Source organism: Grampus griseus (genome assembly GCF_964374135.1).
Source record: "Grampus griseus genome assembly, chromosome: 11".
NCBI lineage: Eukaryota > Metazoa > Chordata > Mammalia > Artiodactyla > Delphinidae > Grampus > Grampus griseus.
In genome coordinates, this window is record NC_139005.1 from 86,923,300 (window position 1) to 86,949,599 (window position 26,300).

At 38.2% G+C, this 26,300-nt stretch overlaps 1 protein-coding gene across 1 annotated transcript in view; it reads left to right on the forward strand.

Annotated features, from left to right (window-relative positions):
* POLR3B (RNA polymerase III subunit B) overlaps positions 1–26,300 on the forward strand; it is a 116,823-nt gene that overhangs the window by 2,313 nt on the left and 88,210 nt on the right. The window contains exons 2-9 of the mRNA XM_082665749.1: positions 1,456–1,488; positions 5,365–5,421; positions 5,506–5,570; positions 7,666–7,741; positions 10,397–10,497; positions 14,550–14,641; positions 15,851–15,968; positions 17,635–17,743. Coding sequence (XP_082521875.1) covers positions 1,456–1,488; positions 5,365–5,421; positions 5,506–5,570; positions 7,666–7,741; positions 10,397–10,497; positions 14,550–14,641; positions 15,851–15,968; positions 17,635–17,743 — 651 coding nt within the window. The remainder of the gene's footprint in view (positions 1–1,455; positions 1,489–5,364; positions 5,422–5,505; positions 5,571–7,665; positions 7,742–10,396; positions 10,498–14,549; positions 14,642–15,850; positions 15,969–17,634; positions 17,744–26,300) is intronic.

The following is a 26,300-nucleotide window of genomic DNA, read 5'->3' on the forward strand; positions in this document are numbered from 1 at the left end:
CAAAATTGAGAGGAAGGTATAGAGATTTCTTACGTACCCCCTGCCCCCACCTACCTTTTTTCTTGAAAAGTGTTTTTACTTGTTCCAGGTCGTCTGCCTCCCTCTCAGGCCATTCCTCAGTCTTCTTTACTGGATGTGCTTTCTGCTCCTCATCTCTAAACGTTGGAGTGTTTTTGATCTCACTTCATGGAACTCTTCTCCACGTGATTTCCATCTGTTACACGGCTTTAACTACCCTCCATTTGCTGACCTCTCCCTGATTTAGATCTCCAGGCCACTCTCTTCCCAAGTTCCAGACCTATATTTGTTGTCTATTTGGCATCTCCAAATAGACAAATGGATATCTCAAACTTAACATGCCCCCAACCAAACTCCTGATGACCCCTGCACACCTAAACCTGCTACTCTGACAGCATCCAGACATCCAGCGTCCTCCTCATCTCCAGAAATGGCAACTCTAAGGTGTCTGTCTCAACTCTTCTTTCTCTCAGAGTCTCCATCTAATCTACTGTCAAGTCCTGTTGGCTCTAACTTCACATTGAGTTTCCTAGCCAACAGTTTCTCACTACCCATATTGTTATCAGCCTGGAGTATTGCAGTGAACTCCTAAATGATCTCCCTCCTTCTAACCTTGCCTGTTCTCACCCCAGCAGCTAGAGTGATCCAGTTAAAATGAGTCACATCATCTTGTCACTCTTTTGCTCAAAACCTTCCAATGCTTCTCCTGTTACTCAAAGTAAAAACGTTTACAGTTCTTGGGAAGTCTTACATGATTCTGGAGCCCTTACTCAGGAACTGTGTATTCTTACTTAAGACTCAGTTCTAACCATTTGTCAGATTTCCCATTAACAGATTAGATACCATTCATGAAGAGTCTTATCATGGTAGGCTGTTCACGACCTCAGGAAGGTGTGAAGAGCAGGCCTAAGAACTCAAGAAGTGTGGCAGTTTGCAACTATTTAAAGTAGGAGATGGACACCATGTGATATCCTTCTGCAGCCTGAGCTCTGACCAGGCACTAGTTGAGAAAAAATAAGGGGGAGAAAGAACTCCCTTTGGGTTGAGAGACCTAGCTTCCACACCAGCCTCTCTGAAACTTACTCACCCTTCCTAAGACTGGCAAACCCTGCTTACTCAGGAAGTGTCATGAGAATAAAATAAAGATAAAAAGTACTTGGAATCTTGAGTCACCAAGAAGAGGTTAAAGTATATTCTATTTAAGAAATCTGTGGTTTATATATACTTGTGTGTGTACATGTTTGTATACATGTACATACACAGCACATATATGATTTCCATAAAAGTGGTTGCAATGTAAAAATTGTTCGTTTTCATTTACTTTCTTTTGCTTCCTGTGATGAAGTGAGTCATTTTGGGTACATTAAAGTAACTTCTCATGAAAATATTGTGATTGCTAGCACAGAGTTCTGATACTTTTATTGTTCTGATTCACAGGAAAAATGGCGGCTGCTTCCAGCATTTTTAAAGGTAATTAATATTTAATAATAATTAGTTGTTTTTCCAATGAAGAGTGAAGAAATAAGCCTTTTTTAAAATTAATTTTTTTTCACCAACATTTTTTGACTTTGTACAACTGTGTGCTTTTCTAGGTTTTAGAAGTACAAGAAATTATAAGGCAGTATCCCTGTCTATAAAATACTAGTTAGGGGATTGCTAATCTAATTTTAGAGATAGGAAGTAGTATACGTTGTAGCATGGCACATGAATAATACAAACCAAAGTGCTGTTGGCAAGAGTGATGCCACAAGTGGTCAGAGAGGGCCTCCCAAAGGAGGTGAGATGTAAGCCACATCTTAAGAGGAAAGGAATTAACTGAGCTGAAAGGTAGGATGCAGGGAGCATGGCTTAATAAAGGTGCTCAGGAGGAGCCTCCACGGGGTCTGTAGGAAACAGAGTCCAGTCTGCTTGGCTGGAATGGGTGGGTGGCTAGACAGAGGAACTACAGATTATACGATTCCTATTATTATTGAATTTCAGTTTTAAAGAGCTTATGCTGAGTAGTAGCAGGTTCCACAATGATAGACCACTTGACACACAGTAGGATGGTTATAGTCAAAAAAAGACAGTAGCAAGTGTTGATGAGGATGTGGAGCAATCAGAATCCTAACGCTCTACTGATGGGAATGTAGAATGTTGCAGCCGCTTTGGAAAGCAGCCTGGCAGTTCATCAAATGGTTAAACATAGTTACTGTCTGATCCTGCGATTCTACTCCTAGGTATTTACTCAAGATAAATGAAAACGTGTCCATGCAAAAACTTGTACACAGATGTTCATAGCAGCATTATTCATAATAGCCAAAAAGTGTAAACTCACATGAACACCAGCTAATGGATGGATAAATAAAATATGGTCTATCCATACAATGGAATAGTATCTGGCAATAAAAAGAAATCAAGTGCTGACATATGCTACAACATGGATGAATCTTGGAAGCATCTCGCTAAGTGAAAGAATGAAGACTTGAAAAATGAGTAGAGTTTTGTCCAACTTAGTTTTCTGTTAATAGGCAGAAGGGAGAGTGCTGGGAGATGAAGCTGGGAAGCTGTCAGGGCCAGATTTCTGACCAGATTTTATGGTTAAGGAGTTTGATGTGAAGGATTTTGGCTTTTCTTCTAACAGCAATAGGAAGCTCTTGAAGAAGTTTTAAGTAACCAAAAATGAAATAAAATGATAGTAAGGTCAAGGGAAGTTTTTTTTTTGTTGTTGTTTTTAATTATGACTTTTTTCTTTTTCAAAGGGAACTATATATATATATATATATATGTATATATATATATACATGTATATATATATATATACACACACACACATACACACATACGCATAAGCAGAGGAGAAGGAGTAGGATTTGTGATTCAAAAAAGAGGAGACAGTTGGTGGTATGTGGTCCAAGAAGAGGTTGTCTACTACATATTGGCATTTTCCATTGGCACTTGCCATCTACCTCTACAAGAATTAAATCATGTGCTGCTACAGCTGCTGACTTTCAACACCCCCTGAAAGGAGTTCAGGGTGGAGAGCAGAAATGAGGCACTGTGTGCTCTGGGAAAAACTGGCAAAACAGGTCTTCAGATAGTTAGATATATATATTTTAAATTTTATTTTATTTATTTTTATTTTTGGCTGCGTTGGGTCTTCGTTGCTGTGCACGGGCTTTCTCTAGTTGTGGTCAGCGGGGGCTACTCTTTGTTGCGGTGCACGGGCTTCTCACTGTGGTGTCTTCTCTTGTTGCGGAGCACGGGCTCTAGGCACACGGGCTTCAGTGGTTGTGGCGCACGGGCTTAGTTCTTCTGCGGCATGTGGGATCTTCCCGGACCAGGGCTTGAACCCGTGTCCTCTGTCTTGGCAGGCAGATTCTTAACCACTGCGCCACTAGGGAAGCCCAATAGTTAGATATTTTCAGGAGCCAATTTTATGAGCCCAATTCTTGCATCTCCTCGTATCTAGAAAAGCACTAAAATCCTTCATGGTGACGTCTGCGCCTCATGACTAGCAGTAACCTTCACGAGAGTAGCAGAAACCTTCTGCGAAGAATGTGTGCTTGATTGCATGTGCTCCCCCTGCACCAAAATCACATGTATACTGACCTTCCCCCCTGCGTCTTTGGAGAAGTTTCTCAGAGCTATCTGGGATGCTGTCTCCTGGCTGTAGTCCTCATTTTGCCCCAAATAAAACTTAACTCGCAACTCTCATGTTGTGCATGTTTTTTAACTCGACAGTTACTATGGCAACCTTGAAGGGACTCGAACCTTCAATCTTCTGAACTGTCGGCTAGAGTATTAGTGCTTAGATGGCAGGTGCCGATGGAAAATGCCACTTTGTAGTTGACAAGGTAGAGAACTTAACAGAGACATGAGACTACAGCTATTTCATTCATTTAAAGTTGGGGTTCTCTTTTACTCAGACCACCTTGAAATATATTTGTCCAAGAACAAAAATGTAAAGATTTTTAATATGTAACTGAAGACAGGAACTTGAAGCCTGTGAGGCTGCAGTGCTGTGGGCAGGTAGAATCCAGACTTGGAATGTTAGGTTGGGGTGACAGCAGTGAAGAGGGACTCCTGTAAGTCCCTCTTAGTTTTGCACAAGTACCAAATGGGGTGTGCTTGACTTAATAGCATTCTTTTGTGAACATAAACAATTACCTTTTGAGTTCTAGTTGATCAGCCTGTAACGTGACCTTGTTTTTTAATAGCAGTGGTAAAATATCCAGAGTGAGGGAGGTACGTAGTCGCCCCACTGTACACTGGTCAGGCTGTGGAGGATTAACATCCATGTGATGACAGCGTGGAGCCCACTCAGGAGCGGTTCATGGGCTGCTGAGGGGTCTGGAAGGCATGCCTGCGAGAAATAGGGGAAGTGCCTGTTCAGCCTGGAAGTGAGAACGTGAAAGAGAGATGTGATCACTCAACAGACTGAGGTAGAGCAGGCATTTTCTCCAGAAAAGACAGTTAAGCCCCAGGGGTGGAAACTGTGGGAAGGCAGACTGCAGATCATTATAAGGGTGAATTTTTCCCCTAACAATCAGAACTATTTCATAATAGGATGGCTGCTTTGTAAGCCAGTGAGATCCTGAATAAGGAGGTGGAATTAAAGCAAAGGCCCTGTGATTATCTGTCTGTTGAGAGTGTTCTAGAAATGTTGAACTAATTGTGTTTGAAGATTAATGTAAAATGATGAACATTACAGTCCTTTAAGTCCTAAGACTGGATTCTATGTGTTTATCGTTTCAGTGTTTTTCATAGCGCTTTGTGCAGCCATACTGACTTCTGAGATGAAAGGAAGTCGCTGCCAGCTGGTCGATCTTAGGTCCCTGATGTTCACTCTGCTTCCAATTTTAAATGCAATTATTTTTGGTTTTCTTAATAGAGATCCTTGTTTTTTCCCTTCATTCTTCTAAAAGTGATATGAAAGACAGATATGTGGAAATCATAAAACTGCTTACATAGGAGCAAGACAAGAAAGAAAATAGACGTTGTTTGAGGGTTGAAGAGATGATGCTCAACTGCTGTATTTGTTTCTGGGATTTTTTTTGTAAATTCAAAGCATGTAGGGAAAATCCTGCCTTATTTGTTAGCTCATGGGGAGTCATTAGGTATATTCAGGTACTCATATCTTGAATTCCAAAGGTCAGACTGTTTTTCAGGGAGGAAAATTTGAGGGTGTTCTAGTAAGATGGAGGAGAGATGGAGTGAGGACACATAAATGTAAAGCTTTGCTAAGTAAAATTCATGGATTTTTTTTCTCACTTTGGTTTTGAGGAAAATTTATGGATCAGGTGAGATCCATTGTGTAATCTGCTATTTTGTTGCTAACCTACTTTTTACTTTTTATCTGTTTAGGTGAAAGGCCTTGTGAAACAGCATATAGATTCATTTAACTATTTCATTAATGTAGAGGTAAGCATCAGATCTTGGAAAAGGATATGGTTAAGAATTAACTGGAAGCCAGAGTCTTTCCTCATGTTACTCTTTCCCCTGCAGATAAAGAAAATAATGAAAGCCAACGAAAAGGTTACGAGTGATGCTGACCCCATGTGGTACTTAAAGTAAGGAAGCAACTACTCTTAATTTGCTATTTTGATTATGTCTAACATTTTTTTATAGTGAATGTAGTTGCTGTCAAAACTCTTTTAACATAATTCTCCTTTTATCTGTTTGATAGGAAGATATTTATCAAATGCTTAATTTTTAATTGGTAAGCTAAGGATAACAGGTAGTTATGAGTGAAAAGTTACTGAAACTATTAGGTTTAAACTTTTTTAAAAACAATTTTAGAGGAAAATTACAAAAAGAGGACAAGGAGTTCTCATGTTACACTTCACCCAGTTTATACTAATATTAACATCTTATGTAGCCATAGCATAATTAGCAAAACTAGGAAATTAGCACTGATACAATACTGTTGACTAATCTACAAATCTTAGTTTTTCCACTAATGTCCATTTTCTGGTCCAGGATTCAATCCAGGACCTGCATTATGTTCAGATGTCATATGTCTCCTTCATCCTCTCCAATCTATGGCAGTTCCTCAGGCTCTCTTGGTCTTTCATGACCTTGACACTTTTGAAGAATTCTGGTCAGTCGTTTTGTAGAAAGTCCTTGATTCGGGTTTGTGCGGTATTTGCTTGTGGCTACATTGGGTTATGCCTTTTTGGCCAGAATACCACAGAAGCGGTGCTTCATGTCATTCTCACTGTACCATATCAGGGGGTACAGATGTCAGTATATTTAACGGCTGGTGATTTTAACTTTGTTCACTTGATTAAGATGGTATCTTCCAGGTTTCTCTACTGTAAAGTTACTAATTTTTCCTTCAGTAATTAATCACTATCTTATAAGGTGATCCTTCGAGACTATGCAAATATCTTATTTCTCATTGCACTTTACCCACTACCTTTAGCATGCATTGATGATTGTTGTAGCAGTTACCTACAACAGTAATTGCTGTGGTGTTTACCTATTGGCAAGTCTCTATTTCCATCATTCTTTCTACATTAATATTAGAATTCTACTGTGAGGAAGAGCTTTTTCGTCCCCTCATTTGCTCTCTATCTGTAATTTTATTTATATTAATATGAACTCATGGATGTTTATTTTATTCTATGCATCATAATCCAGTACTGTCATTGTTTTATTTCTCAAATGGTCCCAGATTTGGCCATAGGGAGATTCATCAAGTTGACTGCTGCATCCTTTCAACATGCCCCTGTGAATTTTCGAGCACTCCCCTACTTTCTGGTACCATGAGATGTGGTTCATCTAGTATTTTTCCTGTCCCAGCCTGGAATCAGTCATTTCTCCAAGGAGCTTTAGTCTCTTTTATTGGAGAGTAGTGTTTAGACACCAAGATATGGGTACTAAAGTCTCAGTAGACAGAGCTATATTTACTTACTTATTCAGTCCTAGGATATACATAAAGTAGTTTCAGAATTGTTAATTCATCACTCTGTGAGAATAAAATTTACTAATACTTGTATACTGCTTTTCTGTCTTTGCTGTATCCAATCAAAATACTGTTTTCTAAAGTTACTCAGGTTAGTTATTTTCTTTCTTACCTTTTCAGTGCCGTTATATTATTCATTTGTAGTGCAGTAAGGTTTGTATGCCATTTTGGATATGTGAGACATTATTATGGTTGTAAGAGTTAGACCTATAGAAAAAAGTCTATTCAGAAAATTGTCCCTCCCCTTCCAGTTCTTCCCACCGTGTTCCCAGTGCTCCCTGTAGGTAACCCGTCTCTTTAGTTTCTGCTTTCTTCTTCCTGTTTCTTTTGCACAAATGAGCACATATATTTTTTCCTCCATATCCTTTCTTATGAGAATGGTAGTGCACTATAGCTACTCTTTTGCATTTGCTTTTTTCCTTAAGTATCATTTGTAGGGAGCTATAGTTTCAATATTTTTGTAAAGAGATTTACAGTATTTTTTTTAAAGATAACTTGATAACATTTTCTCTCCTTTGTAAACTGTGTGTTCTATGACTTTAAGATCTCCAATTATAATTTGTTAATTTGTTAATTTGTCATCCTCTGCAAGATAAGCATTTGTCGAAGGGCAATCTTGTATTCGGGAGGAAAATAGCTTGATTGTTTATATGTTCTTTGAAGAACTGTAATTGGTTCTGGAATAACTTGCTTTTCAGATATCTTAATATCTATGTCGGGCTTCCTGATGTTGAAGAAAGCTTCAATGTAACTAGACCAGTGTCCCCTCATGAGGTAATTATCAACCTTAATTTAATTGGATTTGTTTGGTTTAACTGGAAGAGTCAGTGCCCTTAAAATATATTCTTAAAAAACGATTTAAAAATGGGAAAAAATCTCTTATGAGACAAGATAACCAAAATAAATAAGCACCTGTATAATACCATACTGTATTAGGAAACAGTTTTGTATTAGTTGGTTTATCATTTAATCCTAGTTAACTTGCACTGTTAGGTCACTGTGTCTTTTTTATGTCCTGTTTCTGAGTTTTTTCATGGTCTCTCCACCCCCACTCCTTGCTGACCACTGGTGTCTGGTGCGGTGTGCTGTTCCTGCAGGGGTTTCTCGCTTAGCGCGTATTTTGAGGGTCAGCAGGCCTTGCGTTTGCAGAGGGACTGAGGACAAGGAACTCACGGTCTAGCAGAAGAGGCAGAGGAGAAGAAAATGTAAATGCCAGGGTTTTAAAAGAGCTACAGGCAACGGCTTTTAGAACAGCCCTGTTTATTGGCTTTTAACGGATTCTAGATTTCTCTTCAAATTCTTCCACTTAGTGTCTATAATTGGGCATTGATTCAGGAAGGAAAATGATTTTTGTAGATTTTTCTGGTTTGTATTAATGTAAAGCTAAAATAGCAATTAGGGAACATAGCACAGGAATCTTCAGTAAAGAACAAGTAAGGTGTTAGAGTGCTATGGTTGTTGTCTAAGCAAGGTGAAATAGGAAGTGTGATCCAGTAACCAGATGTTTTATATAGGTAGTTTTATATAGGTAGTTTTGGTATTAATCACCGAGTATTGATTGAACTTTTATTTTGTGCTGCAAAATTGGAAGATACAAAAGAAATAAGACATAATATCTTTGCTCAAGTTCATACTCTTATGGATTAAAATAACAAAACAAATGAAACAGAGACACCAGGGTTTGCAGCCTAGATGATAGGTAAGGCGAATATGTGACGTTGGACTGAACAGGGAGTAGTGAGGACTGGATGTTGGAAACTGTGCGCCCCGATTTGGCTTTCCCCACCTCCGCTTTCCATTTGGCGAGAACTTTCCAATTTTTCAAGAACTAAACAGCCAATTAACAATCTCCAAGTCACCTTCTAAACTAGTATATTACTGGGTTCAGAGAAGGGATAAGACGAAGAATTCGAAGTAGTTCAAGAAGGCTGAAGCCACAATTGTCATTATAATAATTATTCCTGATGTTGAAGAAAACACATGGGTATTACTGCAATTAGAGAAAGAGGGTGCAAAGATTTCTTGGAGGGTATTGACTCTTAGAGAGATGGGGAGCGTGGGAGAGCAGGTGGATGGGCAGTCATGGGACCCACAGCAGGACTGGGGGTGCAGGTACTGCAGGCTCTACCCACACAGCCCTATTCCTGTTGATAAGAGAGAGTTCGAGGGGGACAGAGGGGGCCCCAGAGGTAGTTTGGGGCCCCATGTTTACCACTTCTGTCAAATTTCATTTCCATTTGAAGGGATGAGTTTGTTAAGACCCATGGATATCTGCCTATCATGGGTGTTACATTAGTTTTATTAACAAAAATGAGATAATATTTATATAGTACTCTGTACCAGGCACCATTCTAAAAATATATACTCATACTCTTGGGAATTAAAATTATTCACATTCCCATTTTACATATGAGGAGACTGAGATGCAGAAAGGTTATTTAAGACTTAATTGGTAGAGCCGGGATTTGAGCACAGAAAATAGAGTCCACACTCTGATCATCATGCCACCCTACCTTTGGTCAGGCCTGCAGGAGGCTTGATATAATTAAATATAAGGTAATATACTGGTCAATAATAGGACTATATAGTATTTTAAAATCCTAGGCACTGTTAGGCTAGAAAAAGTTTGTATCTGTCTTTGGTGCAGTAAAAGCCAGAGAGAGGATTCAGCATCATGAATTGTATGGTTGAGGTTCAGAGAAATTCTCTTTTTGAGACTGCAAGGCACCTGAGGACCATCAATATAATGGAGAAGTCATTGGAAGATTTTGATGGGGTTTCCTGATCATGGCCCAGGCAAGGGCTTCTCTTAGTGAGTCATCACCACGTGAAAGTAAAGCGCGCACCAACAACTTCTAAAGTTCCACAAGTGACTCAGAAATTGTTAGAATGATGTGTTGAGTGATTCATGCTCTGACATATCCCTTGGAAAGGAATTTTGTGATATAGTTTAGTTTGTTTGGAGAATAAAAGGAAATATAGTTTAATTCTTTTAGTTTGTGCGTGTACATACTTTAGTTATTGTTATACTGGTTGTTAACTATTTTGAATAAAGCAGCCATATTGATGACTCTCCAAGGACCCAGTTTGCAAAGGATGATCTAATGGCTTCAGAGATATGGGAGCAGACTGGTGATGGCATCAGATCAGTGAGAAGAAAATCAGTACCAGACTTATTGTCCCATTTCTGGGCTGGCAGGGGTGGGGATGCTGTGGCAGTGTCTAGATCCATGGCTGGCATCATCCCCTCATGGAGAAGGTAAGCTTGTAATTCCCAGTGCCCTTAAGGCAGCCCAGGGGCAGCTGTGTTCCATGGAGGGATCAGAGTCCAGCATGGGCCATACTTCTACTCGAGAAGAGCTCTTTGAGGCTGCCAGGATCCTTTCTTTTCCAGAGAGGAGGAGCCATGATTGTCTGATTCTCTTTCAGTGCCGGTTGCGGGACATGACGTACTCCGCCCCCATCACAGTGGATATTGAATACACCCGAGGCAGCCAGAGGATCATCCGCAACGCCTTACCCATTGGCAGGTGAGGACTGACACCTCCTGGAGCCTCGCTGCCAGCATTGCGGCCCTGTGAGGTGATCGCGAGCACGTACTAATGCTCTTCTTGCCCTATTTCCTCATCTGAAAAATGGGGGAGTTGGAGCCTACTTCACGGGGTTATCTTATGGGTCCAGCGAGTCAGCACACGTACAGCACTTGGAGCAGCATCCGTCACGTTGTTGTGGTTGTTATATTTAAATCGTGAAACCTTTTCTATAAAGCTAAGGAAATTGCTTCCATTTCCTCCTGTAACTCCAGGCTGTTAGGGAAACATTGGGTAAGATAGCATTTCACTGAACGCTCCTGGGCTGGTCTTCTCCGTGGATTCTTACATATTTTGAGTTTTCCTGGAAGAATGAGTGTTTATAACAGTATTTAAGGCAGAAGTTATTTATTTGCCCAGAACAAGTTTGGAAATAATAGATAGCATCAGCTAGCATTTTTGCTGCCTGCTTTTCCTAATTAGGGAAATATATTGATTCTCCTGTAGAAATGGACAGAATCCACAATATTTAATAATGAGTTTAATAATGATGTTGGACTTTAAACTTAGTGCAAATAATTACCGCTCAAGTGTTCCGCCCCCCTTCAAAAGTGCTAAGAGTTTAATAAACATCCATTTGTTCATTAAATATGCACCAGCTAACTGTCATTGTCTGCACTCTGCTGGGTCCTCAGGTAAGTAGAAGACACTTAAGACATGGCTTGTTTGGCTACATTCTCCTCATTCTTCACTTAGGAAAAGAAGTAGGGATATTAAAATGTTAATCTTTGTCTTAGCACGACTGTTTATCAGTGTTAAGATCAGAGCTTCTCTCTTTCTTATAAATGGACCATACTTGTGTCCAGTTAAATCTTGGACTGTTGCTAAATGATTATCCAGTTTGAGTATTGTGAAAGAAAGGCAGGAGATACTGGAGCAAACCAGAAATACATTTAGGGTTTAGATTCTGAGTTAAAGAGGGGCAGGGAAGGATGGGCATGTAACTGGTATTTGTTGAATACCTACCAGGTGCCAGGTCCTGTGATAGGTGATTTCATTTGTTAGTCCTGCATTCTGAAAAACGACCTCTGTTAATTAGACTGCTTATATGTACCATGCACTACCATTGGAAACATTATCTCATTTAATTGTTTTTTTTGAACTAAAAAGTTTTTAGTTTAATCCAAATAATATTTATACTTGGTAGCAAATCAAATAGTACATAAGAACATTTGATACAAAGCAGGAGTCTTCCTCCCTACCCTTCCTCATCCCTAGTCCCATTCCTGACCTTGTAACCAGTTCTGTTATTTCTTCTGGTTATTAACATCCATAACTTTAAATGCTATGCTTATACCTTTTTTTCTTGCTACATCAATTTTAGACAACTATTTTTTGACTCCTAATATAGAAGGTGTGGATTGGTTTATCTGTATCATTCACTTTCCTTCTCTCTTCCTCTTCCAAATTTTGTTTCTTTTTATTTCTTCTTTTGGTTAGTCTGGTAATTTTAATATTCTTTAAAAAACTTTTTAAAATATTCTTATATATTAGTCAGTGTCTTTTTTCTTTATTTAAATACCAAAATGAGGACCTTTTTTTTCTGGGTTTTTTTTTTTTTTGGCCATGCCTCGAGGCATGTGGGATCTTAGTTCCCCAACCAGGGGGAACTAACGGATTGAACCCACACCCCCTGCAGTGGAAGTACAGAGTCTTAACCACTGGACTGCCAGGGAAGTCCCGAAAATGAGGATATTTCTATCCCTACCTTCCCATTATGATTTCTTTTTTAACCTATGAGTTACTTAGAAGACTGTTTTTAAATTTGCAAATTGGTGCTTTACATCAAGTTTTGGAACTTTGTGGAGACCTGTTTCTTTTCATACATGTTTCATGTGTGTTTGAAGCAAGGGGTATTCTCCAGTTGTTGTGTCACTGTCTATGTTTTTCTTTTCGATCAAGCTTGTTAATTGTGTTGTTTAGATATTATGTGTCTTCACTGATTTTTTGATTGGTTTTAATAAGTACTAGGAGAGATGTGTTAAAATCTCCCACTACGATGATGGATTTGTCCGTTTTTCCTTATGTTTTTGTGTATTTTTGCTTTTTGAAGTTATGATATTAGGTACATGGAAGTTTTGAATTGTTAGGTCTTTCTGGTGAATTGAACCTTTTGTTATTGAATATTAGGCATTTATCTTTATCTCTTGTAATATTGTTTTGCCTTAAAACTTATTTTGTCTGCTCTTACTATAGCCACATCTGCTTTCTCTTGGTTATTTTTCTGGCATATCATTTTTTTATCCTTTTCTTTTTATCTTTACGTCCTTACATTTTAGGTTTGTTTGAAATAAGCTGCATATGGCTAGATTTTAAAAAAATTATCTGAGAATGTAGTTCATTTATATTTATTATATGTTACAGATATATGTGGATATACTTCTGTCAACTTATTTTGCATTTTTAATCTGTCCAGCTTTTCATTTCAGTTTTTTTCTCTTTTTGCTTTTAGGGTTCATGGACGTTTTTTTTCCTTGCTCTCTCCCAGCTGATTTGAAAGTCATGTATAGTAGTTCTGGTTGCTTATGCTTACCTTAGAAATTTTGAATTGCGTATTTTACAAAGTTTGAAAATAATATGTTTATTCTTATGGAAAGGTCATGGACCTTAGACAGCTTTAACTTGGATCAAATCGACCCTCCTGATATACATGCTTTTGTTATGCACTTTAGTTCTAGCTTGTTTTGTCTTTTTTAACCCATATATTAGAAATTATTATTATCTTAGAGCTAATATTTTTTTTTACTTACCCACATTATTTACCATTTTCTTTGTTCACTATACATTTTTGCATGTCAGACTTCCTTCAACATTTGTTTTTCATCTTCCTGTAGTATTATCTTTTAGAAAATCTTTTTTTTTTTTGGCTGCACCGCACAGCTTGTGGGATCTTAGTTCCCTGACCAGGGATTGAACCCACACCCTCGGTAGTGAAAGTGCAGAGTCCTAACCACTGGACCGCCAGGGAATTCCCTAGAAATTCTTTTAGTGAGGGTTCATTAGTAGTAACTTCTTTGTTTTTGTCTGAAAATATCTTTGTATTGACTTCTTTCTGAATGGTGACTTAACAGAATACACAAATCTAGATTGACAGTCACTGGCTTATCACTGCCCTGTCGTCTGTTAATTGCATGTGTGAAGTTATCTGTCCATCCAACTATGTTCCCTTCCTTTAAAGGCAGGTTACCTGCCATTACCTCTGGCTGGGTTTTAAATCTTCTCTTTGTCTTTGATGTTTTGCATCTTGATTATGATGTGGCTTTCTTTTTATTTATTCTGAATAGATATTGTGTGGTTTATGCTTTCATACATTTTTTAGAAGTTCACAGCCATTGTTTCTCTGAATAGGACTTCTCACACATTCTGCGTATTCTCGCTGTGTAGAAATCTGATTAGACATACATGAGGCCTTCTCACTCTCTCCTTCCAGGACTCTGAAACCCTCATATCTTTATCTCTGTCTCTAACATACATTCTTAATAATTTCTTCAGATCTCTTTTTCCATTCAGTAATTCTGTCTTCAGCAGCATCAAATCTACTATTCAGCCTACTCCTAGATTTTTAAGTTAATGCTTACATTTCTCATTTCTAGAAGTTTTGCTAAGTTCTTTTTCAAAATTGCCTGGTTAGTTTTGATAGTCTCTTGTTCCTTACACTTTGATTCATTGTGCTGTTTCTACCTAAGGGGAGTCACTTTGTTTACCACAAATGAAGTGTTGCCATGTGTGACTTTTGCTCAGGCTTGTCTGCAAAGTTTAAGTAAACCACACATTTGAGTTTTTGTTATCTGTACCAGGAGAGCAGTGTGCCTGAGGAAATACTTCATTTCACTTGGCTCTTTCATGCAATACCATCCCTCCGCCTTTCCTAGCATGTCAGACAGGAATGCAGACCCCTTGGTGATGTGTGCAGTGCCCAGTATGTATTCTTCTCCGCTTTTGTACCAGTGACAACCTGTATGTGACATTTTCTTTTGTTTTATTTTAAACAGAATGCCCATAATGCTACGTAGTTCAAACTGTGTTCTTACAGGAAAAACACCTGCAGAATTTGCCAAACTGAATGAATGTCCTTTAGATCCAGGTATGTGTGATTTCTTGGATTTGTGCCCCCTTCCCTTTTTCTTTTTTTTTCTTTTTCTTTTGTTTTGCTCTTGCTGTTGTTTCACCACTTTTCCTCAAAAACGATACCAGCCTTTCTGCTTTATAGTCAACTTGGGTAAAACTTTGCAAAACATTGAGAAATTCGGTTCCAACTTTATTCTATTAGTCGGTATTTTTAAAAGGTATACCGTTTCCTCTTTTATTTCAAGTTTAAAACTTCAATACCCCAAGTTCTGATTTATTGCTGTGGTTTATCAGGCTTTCCTTTGTCTCTTTGCTCAGTGGTTTCTTTTGGTATGCTTAAAAATTCAAGAGTAATCTCACGAAGTTCCTTGTCTACCTCATCTGAAAAGTCACAAGTAGCTCACTTCAGGCTGTTTTAAATGCTATATAGAGGCAGAAAATGAAGGTCTTCTGTTTAAATTTTTTTAAGTTATATTTTTGTACTTATTTCTAGGCAGTATTTTTTTTAATTTTCAAGCTTAGCACTTAACAGAAAGTTCTTTTAATTCCTTAATTCATGTTTCACATTGATTTAGTTTATAGTTGCTCTACTCTAATTCCTTTAAATTTGCATAGATGTAGAATCCCAGAAGGTTTTGGAAAGAGGTTAACAAAGAACGTGACTTTATTAGAAACAGGATTTTGCATAAGTCAAATATATTGCCTTGTTTTTGCTTATATCCTGAAGGTAAAATTAAGTCTCACTTTATCCTGTTCTGAATTATGTGCAAAAGTATGTCATAATGTTTTACGAGTTTTATTGAATATCGAATATTATTTTGGAAACCTAATCTTAATCTGCCATTGTCAATGATTTGTTAGAAAACTAAGAGCAAATTTTAGCTTATATTGAAGATTGTCAGTTAATTCTGTGCTTATAAAATCTGAAGACTAATTTATTTAACATTTTTTTCATTCACCTCTCATATATGTCAGCTGCTGGTGATCCATAGACCAATAAGATACGTTCCTTGTCTTCAAGAAGTTTATCATCTTGTGGTTCATTTGTATAAAATCATGTGCTGAGACTATTACCAATTCGTAAAACAGTATTGACAAACCCCTTCGAACTGAGTGATGGCCAGCACCGTGAGGTGATGGAAGAGTGATCAGGAGATCACTGCCATTACTAGATCACACTATTGGAAGAATAGCTGGTGACACCTTTCTTGTTTCCCTTGGGCAGGGGGCTACTTCATTGTTAAAGGAGTAGAAAAAGTTATTCTTATCCAAGAGCAGCTGTCTAAGAACAGGATCATCGTGGAGGCTGACAGAAAAGGGGCTGTGGGTGCTTCAGTTACCAGGTATGGATAGCAGGGATGGTGTTCTTAAGAAATATTGATCATTCCATTAGTGTCAGATGATTATCGTTCAATACGGAGGTAGCCAGTTATTTCTTTCCAATAACAGGCCGTGCAATAGTTAAACTATCTGCATTCAATTAATTGTGTTAAGTCTGTAAGCATAGAGTATTGATTTAAAATTTCCAGTGATGAAAGTGTGAGACATTGCTCAAAAGGCCATTAGTTATTTTATTCAAGTTGGACTTTACGTTAATCTGTAGCATTAAAGGAACTTTTAAAAAAGAAATTAAAAAAACACTCTTTAGTTTTTCATGTGCCTTTCAGTCTTTTCACCATTTTACATATGTATTCCTACTCTGATATAATCGGAGACTATTTTATACTTAATGAATTGTATATCATGTACTTAACATTGTATTGTTAGACCAACCTCCTTCATAGTGTACTCATTTTTCTACAACAGCATCCCTTATATCACTCCTGTAACTTCTTTTCTATGATTTATTATTATGTCATTTGAAATTTGGATGTTACTGAGTTCTGGGAATAAAAAAATGTGGCATAGTTAAAATGTCAGTATGCAGTAGAGTTTCTCTTCTGACAACCTACAGTGAACAGCTTGGCTTAGAGTTTCTGCATTTTTCCTTTCTGGTGGAGAGGCAGCTAACAATAGTGCCCATTTATTGAGCAGTTACTAGGAGCCAGGCATTGTACTAGGTGCTTTATATATATTTAATTGTCACCTCAGCCCTCCAAGATAAGTGCTGTTATTTCCATCTGAGTAACAGGCCTTGAGCACAGGGTGACATCGATCTTGAGGAAGCCAGCATTTGAATCCAGATCTAATAATTCTGCAACCCACATCTTCCTGTTGTACGCAGCTTTTGAAGCCAGGGCAATCAGGACTTGAATCCCACAGTTGTTTACTAGCTATGAGCTAGTTGGAGGAGTAGTTACTTAGCTTCTCTAAGCCTTGGTTTCCTCGTATGTGATTTGGGGGCAACACTTCGAAATAAGTCTTAGTATGTAGGAGATTAGAGCTAGTGTAAGTAGAGTGAGTAACAGTGCACACAGCATGTAGTGGGTGATCAGTATGTGTTATTATTGTGGTTGATTAAAGCTTGGAAATGTTTTTAAATCCACTAGGAAAATTACAGCTAACAGATCAATAGAAGGAGATTCCTTAGTTTCTTTTAGCTTCACTGTATGCCAAGATTGTAGGTATATTTTATTGGATTATTAGTTTAAAAACTCATAGTATTTATTCATTTCCGTGTAGTTTTCCCATTATAGTGTAGGCTCATTTTGAAGTTTTTCATTTCAAATGTATAAAATTGATCAGAAATATATCCCACACTAGATCAAAGCAATTCAGGTGGAATCAAAGTGAAGTAGGTCAAAATGAATTGGTGATTGTCACTCATTCACGCACAAAACTTCCACCATAATCTCAAAGCTAAAGAAACAATTCTGGTGTTTTAAAATGTTGATGGAAGTGGCGGTGGAGGCAGGAGAGGAGTTGTGTAAAAAGACACCTATTTGGAAGGACCTTATTGATCGTTGTTGATCAGTTGAATCTTATTGATTGGTGGTCATTTGCTACTGCATATTAACTAGCTTGGAACTAAGTGGGGATGTAGTTTAACCAACTTGTGTTTCCTTACAGCTCTACCCATGAGAAAAAAAGCAGAACTAATATGGCTGTGAAACAAGGACGATTTTACTTGAGGCATAATACTTTGTCAGAAGATATACCCATTGTCATTATATTTAAGGTGAGGCTGCAGGTATCTACTGAAAATTATAAAGAATTCTTTTTATGGTTTATTTTCATATGTAATTAGAAATTTGGAGCATAAGGAGTTCTAAGAATAAAAAGATTTGTGGCATAGAGAAGCTGTCAGTATTTAAAATTGAAAGCTAATAAGACTGGGGTCCAGGTACTTTTAAAAGTAGTGATCTATTTTGTTTTTTTTAATAGATACATGGTAAAGAATTCCAAAGGTACAAAAGGGTATATAGTGATTAGTAAGCCTCCCACCCACCTGTACCTAACTGCAGTTATCCTACCAAAAGATACCGCTGCTACTGGTTACTTGTGCATCTCTCTAGAGATAGTCTGTGCATATACAGCACATGAGTATGTAGTAGGTTTCTTTTCTGTTTTTTTTACTTAACATACATTGCACACTATTTTGCACTTAGCTTGTTTTATTTTTTGTAACTTACATCTTGGAGATAGTGTTATATTAGTTCATACAGAGCTACCATGTTCTTTTTTTTTAAAATAAATAAATAAATTTATGTATGTATGTATGTATGGCTGTGTTGGGTCTTCGTTGCTGCGCACAGGCTTTCTCTAGTTCTGGCGAGCGGGGGCTAGTCTTCATTGCAGTGCGCGGGCTTCTCATTGTGGTATCTTCTCTTGTTGCAGAGCACGGGCTCTAGGCACGTGGGCTCAGTAGTTGTGGCTCTCGGGCCCTATAGTGCAGGCTCAGTAGTTGTGGCGGACAGGCTTAGTTGCTCCATGGCATGTGGGATCTTCCCGGACCAGGGCTCAAACCCATGTCCCCTGCATTGGCAGGCGGATTCTTAACCACTGTGCCACCAGGGAAGCCCTACCATGTTCTTTTTAACCAAGGGTTCCATTTATGGGTGTACCATAATTTATTTATCCGTTCCCTTATCAGTGGACATACACAGCTCTTACTATTACAGAGCTGCTGTAATATTTTATACAGGGCAAGGATATCTGTGGGCTAAGTTCCTAGCAGTGGAATTTTCTAGGTCAGAGAGTATGGACCAAGTTTTTTGTTCTTTTGTATGGACTTCAGGATTCTGGTGAATTTCTTCATATACACGAATCTTTAAAGCTGATTTATCCTGTTTGTGAATTGTTGACTTAGAACCCAAAAGACATTTTCCCATAGAAATAATATTTAAATGGTATAGTCTTCTCAGATAATTCTCAGATAATAGTGGCCCATTTAGCCTGCTCTGCGACTTAAATATTATACATATGCTATGAATGGTTATTTGTAGTATTAGTCATTAATCAAACAGAAAAATAGTCAACATTATGTGATACAGTTGATGCTCAGTAATTGCAGATTCTGTATTTTGCAATTCTCCTACTTGCTAAAATTTATTTGTAACCCCCAAATCATCATGTGTGGTGTGATTTTACTGTTATTCACAGACACGTGCAGGCACAGAGCAGCGAAAAATTCGAGTCACCAAACTCGTACATTCCCAGCTGAGATCAAACATGGGGATACCCTGCCTTCTCATTTCAGCTCTCGTACTACAAACAAACGCCCTTTTTGCAGTCTATTTAGTGCCATGTTTTTCAAATTTTTGTGCTTTTTGTAATTGATCTTGTCATTTAAAATGGGCCCAGGCATGGTGCTGACACGCTGTGTAGTGTTTCTAATCACAAGAAGGCTGCAGTGTGCCTTACGGGGGAAAACGTGTGTGTTAGGTAAGCTTCATTCAGGAATGAGTTACAGTGCTGCTGAATGCAATTGCAATGTTAATGAGTCGACGATGATGTATATTAAATAAGATGTCTTTAAACAGAACACACATAAAGCAAGGTTCTGTATTGATCAGTTGAAGAAAGTGTAACCAGAGGCTCACAAGAACCTAACTCTGCGTTTCTCCTGGGAACAACGTTTCACTGTTCACTAATTCAGTGTTTGCAGCAACTTTGTAGAACATGAGGTATATGGGTATAAAATGAATCTTGACAACTAGGTTGATTGAAATAAAGAGCTCAGGTTATTTGAGGAATTACTGACAGATACTGGGTAATTCAGATAATTTTAGAGGTTGATAAGCCGCCAGTTGTTCATAGGTGTTGAATGGATATTGACAAGTCAGGTTCATTAACTCAGGACATATCTGTCTTCTAAAAGCAATTCCAAGAAGGAGGTTGTAGGAAATTTTTTTAATGCTTAGTATAGCTTAATGTGCTTTTGAGTTCTCTAAGTGAGATGATGCCATTTATTTTCTTTTTAGAATGATGATGATGATCGTAATAGCAGTACCATTATATTGGGGGGGGCAGAGAGAATTCTTAAATTTACTTTTTTATTACCTTTCTTCAAAGTGTATATTTTTTGTAATTATAATTTTTGTAAAAGGCAAAGTAATTTTGTCTTTTTTTTATAGGGATCCCACAGTGCTCAGCGCAGTATCTTGTGTACATAGTGGGATTTAGTGGATAACGAAAATTTTATCTATGTAAAATTACGTCTCCAGCAGAGGGCAGTATGTGACCATGCATCAGAAGGACTTTTATGGATGGTTTCAATGCTTGAAGGTGCATAGGACTGCTTTCCTTAGACCAGAAATTATAAATTAATTATAATGCAGATAATCTTATATCACTCATATGGAAAATGGATCACTAGATACATGCATGCCTTAAAACCAGAAAATCTTTATTAAATACTTTTTTTGACTAGTTGACAAGTTTGATAAGACAGTTTCTTCTGTCAAATTTGTTTAATATTATGTTGTAAATGTATACATATATTTATAGATGACTTATTAAATCCTTTTTAGAATGGTGCTATAAATTTACAGTGTGCATTTTTATGTAGCCAATAGTTGAGATTTCAAACTTCTCCCTTTCTGATTATAAAATAGGCCTTGCATTGTAAAAATTCAGAAAGCCACTAAAAAGTATAAGTACTTTTTTGGATATATTTTTTTCAAGACCTTTTTTCCTTTGCTTTTGTAATATACACATTGATTTTATTTTATTTTTTTCATTTAACAATGAATTGTGACTAGCTTTCCTCATCTATTAATAAAATCCACATTATTATTTTTAGTAGGCATTGTATTATAGAATGTGTGTATGTGGTATAATCTATTAAGCAAATTCCTATAGTGTGACATTTACATGTCATTTTTTTCCCCTAAGTTTTCACTCTTATACACAACTCTGGGGGTCCTTGTACATACATGTTTGTGCATGTTGCTGATTATTTTGTGAGACTTGATTCCTGGGCATGGGATTATATATATTTTTAGAAACTTGGTGCATGTCATTAAATTTTTCTCCCGAAACGTATTCATTACATTTTAATCAGCAGTATATATGAATTAAAATAAATATTTAGAAATTTTCAGTTCAAGTAAATTGATTAAATTCATAGGTCACACATAGTCACTTTTTTTGGTCTCCCACAATAGGGATGTTTTAATAAACTTGTTTGATAACCACTATTGAGACTTTCGCATCCGGGAGGGAGCATAGAATATTGGTATCTTAGAATCAGACTGATCTAGGTTGATTTCCAGCCTCTCCACTTATTAGCTATGTGTCCTTGGGCAGATTTCCCAGTCTTCCGGAGTCTTGGATAACTATATCTAGTTAGTTATCCAAGTGAGCATTTCACCTAAGGGGGTTGTTTGAAGAGCAAATGAGATAATATATATTTTGAACAGTAGACTGCGTAGAAAGACAATGCTATTTCTTTTTACTAAGTTCTCAGAAGCCCCGGAAAATAAAGCAGGCTACGAGAAAAGTCACATCATTTCTCTTTTTGTGTTGTGTGGCCCTAACAGAGACCTTGACAGTCATTAGGACTTGATGGTTGTTGATTGTAGCCAACAATTGGCTAAAAGTGACAGAATCAGCAGGGTTTCCAGACTCCATGCTGAGTCTGAATATGACGGATAAAGCTTTTAAGGCCTAGATCAGCCTTATTAATGGACTTGAATCATTACAGACGTTCTCCTGCCCATGAATCTTCCCTACTTTACATTTGTATCCCTCAGTATTCAACAGTTGCACTATGATGGCATCTGTAGTTTGAAAATTTTTATGGAAGAGAGGACAAATATCAAGGGTGTTGGGCATTGTATTATATTGAAATTTTTGATCTTTAAAGAGAAAAAAATTACAAAGTTAAAGTGGGCCATCACAGTTCTTTTATTATCTGCTAGGACTGCTTTTGATATTGATAGGTTGACTTCTGTCTACTTTAAAGAAAAATAAGTGATTTCTGAATATTAGATATTTTAACAACTTACCCGTTTCCCATCTTCACGTAATATGTGTCAACATGTCACAGTTAGCTTACATATCATTCTCTTCTGCTCATTAGTATTCTTCTTTCTGTCTCTAAAAATCACACTTTTAGTCATACTTAGTGGATATCCAAGGAGAAGACTTCCTGCCACTTTTTAAAGAGCACCTCCCCTTATTTTTGTTCTTATTGCTGATCACCAGACTGGGTGACCTTCTGCTGAAACGTATTATCTCTGCTATTTTTTCATAAGGTTATTGAATAGCATTCACTTTTTAAAAAAATTTTTATTTTATTTTTTACATCTTTATTGGAGTATAATTGTTTTACAATGGTGTGTTAGTTTCTGCTTTATAACAAAGTGAATCAGTTATACATATACATATGTTCCCATATCTCCTCCCTCTTCCATCTCCCTCCCTCCCACCCTCCCTATCCCACCCCTCCAGGCGGTCACAAAGCACCAAGCTAATCTCCCTGTGCTATGCGGCTGCTTTCCCCTAGCTATCTACCTTACGTTTGGTAGTGTATATATGTCCGTGCCACTCTCTCACTTTGTCACAGCTTACCCTTCCCCCTCCCCATATCCTCAAGTCCATTCTCTAGTAGGTCTGTGTCTTTATTCCTGTCTTACCCCTAGGTTCTTCATGACATTTTTTTTCTTAGATTCCATATATATGTGTTAGCATACGCTATTTGTCTTTCTCTTTCTGACTTACTTCACTCTGTATGACAGACTCTGGGTCCATCCACCTCACTACAGATAACTCAATATCGTTTCTTTTTATGGCTGAGTAATATTCCACTGTATATATGTGCCACATCTTCTTTATCCATTCATCCAATGATGGGCACTTAGGTTGTTTCACTCTCCGGGCTATTGTAAATAGAGCTGCAATGAACATTTTGGTACATGGCTCTTTTTGAATTATGGTTTTCTCAGGGTATATGCCCAGTAGTGGGATTGCTGGGTCATACGGTAGTTCTATTTGTAGTTTTTTAAGGAACCTCCATACTGTTCTCCATAGTGGCTGTACCAATTCACGTTCCCACCAGCAGTGCAAGAGTGTTCCCTTTTCTCCACACCCTCTCCAGCATTCACTTTTGACTTATTAGTTAAGTGAAATGATTTCAGATATCTGGAGTACAAAGAGTTCCATATAAAGCTAGTTTTCAGATGTCTGAATTATGTCTGTAAAGCAAACTGGTTGGGCATTTTGCTGTCATTTCCATAGCAATATGTCATTTATTTGTAGCTGTGACTTCCAAAGGCTAAATAGTCATAAAGTCAGTTCCATCTTTGGAGCTGGAGCACAGTTGATGATAACCTGACTGAGTTATCACCCTGTATTTCAGTGATCTGTTATAGGAAGAGTTTAGGCCTTTTAGAGCAAAGCGTTGCCACTGATCATTCTTCATGCACATATGGTGTCATTTACTGTGTGCTTGGCATATCTTTTCTTCATAACTTAGAAATATTTGGTAGGCCTCAGTCTGTTTAGATTCACGTTAGGTCACTCGAGAGTTCTGTGCAATTATAAAATTACTGCCTAGATCAGCATCAGGACAACTTGAAGTGGCCATCCATATGTCAAATAAGGAAGGACTTTTTCATTATTAAACACCAAAAGAGGCAATCAAGTATATAGTCTTTTTTACTTGGAGATTACTGCACTAAACAGTATTAAGTTAATATAGGTGGCATTCACATGATTTAGATGTTAACTTGCCTAAAGAAAGGGGACTCAACCAGAAAGCCACTGCCATTTCAACTCTAGGATTCTATTTATGTTTTAGTGAGACTTTTTCCTGCTGCTTGGTTTGCCATCTGTCCTGTATAGCAGCAGTCCCAAACCTTTTTGGCACCAGGGACCAGTTTCGTGGAAGACAGTTTTTCCATGGATGGGACGGCAGGGGGGATGGTCCAGGCGGTAATACGAGCGATGGGGAGTGATGCGGGGCGGCAGATGAAGCTTCGCTCACTCGCCTGCCGCTCACCTCCTGCTGTGCGGCTCGGTTCCTAACAGGTCAAGACCGGTACCGGTCCACAGCCCGGGAGTTGGGGACCCCTGCTATATAGGTCTCTTTTTAGTGTTCTGGCTTTCTTCTGAGAAGGGAGGTGCATTAGTTACAAAGTTTCACATCAAAGGTTTTAGAGAAGGTGACTGCAAACTATTGCCTTAGTATTTTTTAAAAAAATGTTTTGGTTCCATTGAAACCCATATAACATTATTTTGAGAGATTGACAAGTAAAAATTAACTTATATTCTATTTAGCTTTTCACAGAGAAATATTCTCATCTGATGTTTCTGAGTGGCTACTTGGCAGACCAAGAAGGAAGTGCAGATGGTTCTACAGATACGCCATCACCACTGGAGTAGCTGCAACTCAGTGTGTTTGGTCAAAGGATAATCCAGTTTTTGTTGTTTGTTTTCATTTGTTTAAAAATTAGAACTGATAATTTTTTAGGATTGCTTTCTTCGTTAATCCATGAAAGACTAAATGTCTTAATGAATTTGTGTAATTTTTGGAGTTGGTGTCTAGTGTCCATTTGAATAAGTACATCATATCAGAGATTAAGAAAACATGAAAATTAACATACAAAAAAGAGATCTGTACCCTTAGAACTTCTTTATTTGTTCACTAAACAAAACTTTTTTTGAACAAAACAAGTTATACACTTAAAATATATTTTTTTAAGTTTAGTAGATTTAATTCCCAAAGTCGGTCTATTAGTTATCTGTGCTGAATAACAAATTACAGCAGAGCCTCTGTTGGTGAGGTGTGAGGGCATGGCTTGGCTGAGTGCTTCTGGCTCAGGGTCGCTCATGAGTCGAGGTGTCAGCCAGGGCTACAGTGGTCTGAAGGCCGGATGACTGGAGCTACAGGGTGGCTCACCATCGGGGTAAGAGCCTTTGCTCCTCACCACTGCACCTTCCATGGATGCTTGAGTGTCTCCATGACATGGCTGCCGGCTGCCACAAGGGAGCCAGCAGGAAGCGGCAGTGCCTTCCATGACCGAGGCTCCAGAGTCATGCAGTCTTTTCCACCTTTTCTGTATAAATGAGTCATTAAGTTTAGCCCACACTCAAGGGGAGGAGAATTAGTCTTTACCTTTTGAAGAGAGTGTCAAAGAATTCGTGAACATTTTCAAAACCATCACAGTTGGCCTGAAAGGGACATAGCGTCTATTTAACTGCCCCCCAAAGCTTCAAAACTTTAAATAAGCTTGCATCTGATCCTGAGGTATCCAAATCGAATCTTAAGATACAGACTACTAAAATTCAAATGTAGAGCTGTAGAATGTTGAGCTGGAAGGGGCCTGGTTGTGCCCTGTCGTGACAAATGAAGAAACTGGGGTGGAGGAGGTGACGTGTAATAGCGGTTGTCAGGCCTGTTGTTGACATTCTCTCTTGGCTTTGGAGAGGTTCCCTTTCTGTTGTACTCAGGTTCGTGTTCTCCATGTTCTGCATTGGACTCAAAATTCCTTTTTCCTTCTCTCTCTCTCTTGTGTGTGGAGAAAAACTGAGAACTAGATCATTAAAGTTTAACTAGACAAGTACCCCTGGTTCTCTTTTCTCTGTGTAGCTAAAGGAAGAATTTTAATGCAAGCATAACTTTCCCCTTCACTCCTCTGCCAAGAGAGGTTTACTGAGATTATGCTGTATTTCTTGATATGGCAGAATGCCAGGCAAATGTGTGAAGGAGTAAGCCTTAGTACCATATGGAATCTACAAAGACCTGCGTTGCCGGCTGCCACCTTGAAACACTTAAAGATAAGTGGGTTTGGGCTTCCCTGGTGGCGCAGTGGTTGAGAGTCCGCCTGCCAATGCAGGGGACACGGGTTCGTGCCCCGGTCCAGGAAGATCCCACATGCCGCGGAGCGGCTGGGCCCGTGAACCATGGCCGCTGAGCCTGCGTGTCCGGAGCCTGTGCTCTGCAACGGGAGAGGCCACAACAGTGAGAGGCCTGTGAACCACAAAAAAAAAAAAAAAAAAAAATAAGTGGGTTTCTTAAACCTGAGTGTGTTCTTGGTTTTATAAAAATCTCTTTAAAAACCTGCATCAAGTAGAGCTTGATATCTCTAGAATAGTGAAGTAAAACATCCGTTAAGAAAAATTCTTTTAGCCTGAAGGTGCATGATTTGACAGTTCTCAGAGAAATTAATCTTGTGGCAGAACTAACCGGGGTTCTGTTTATTTTCAGCCGTGCATATTTTCTGATTTACTGCTCTTTGCCTGTTGTTTTGGTTTTTTTTCAGTTTGCCTTTAACTGTGACCAGTGTCTC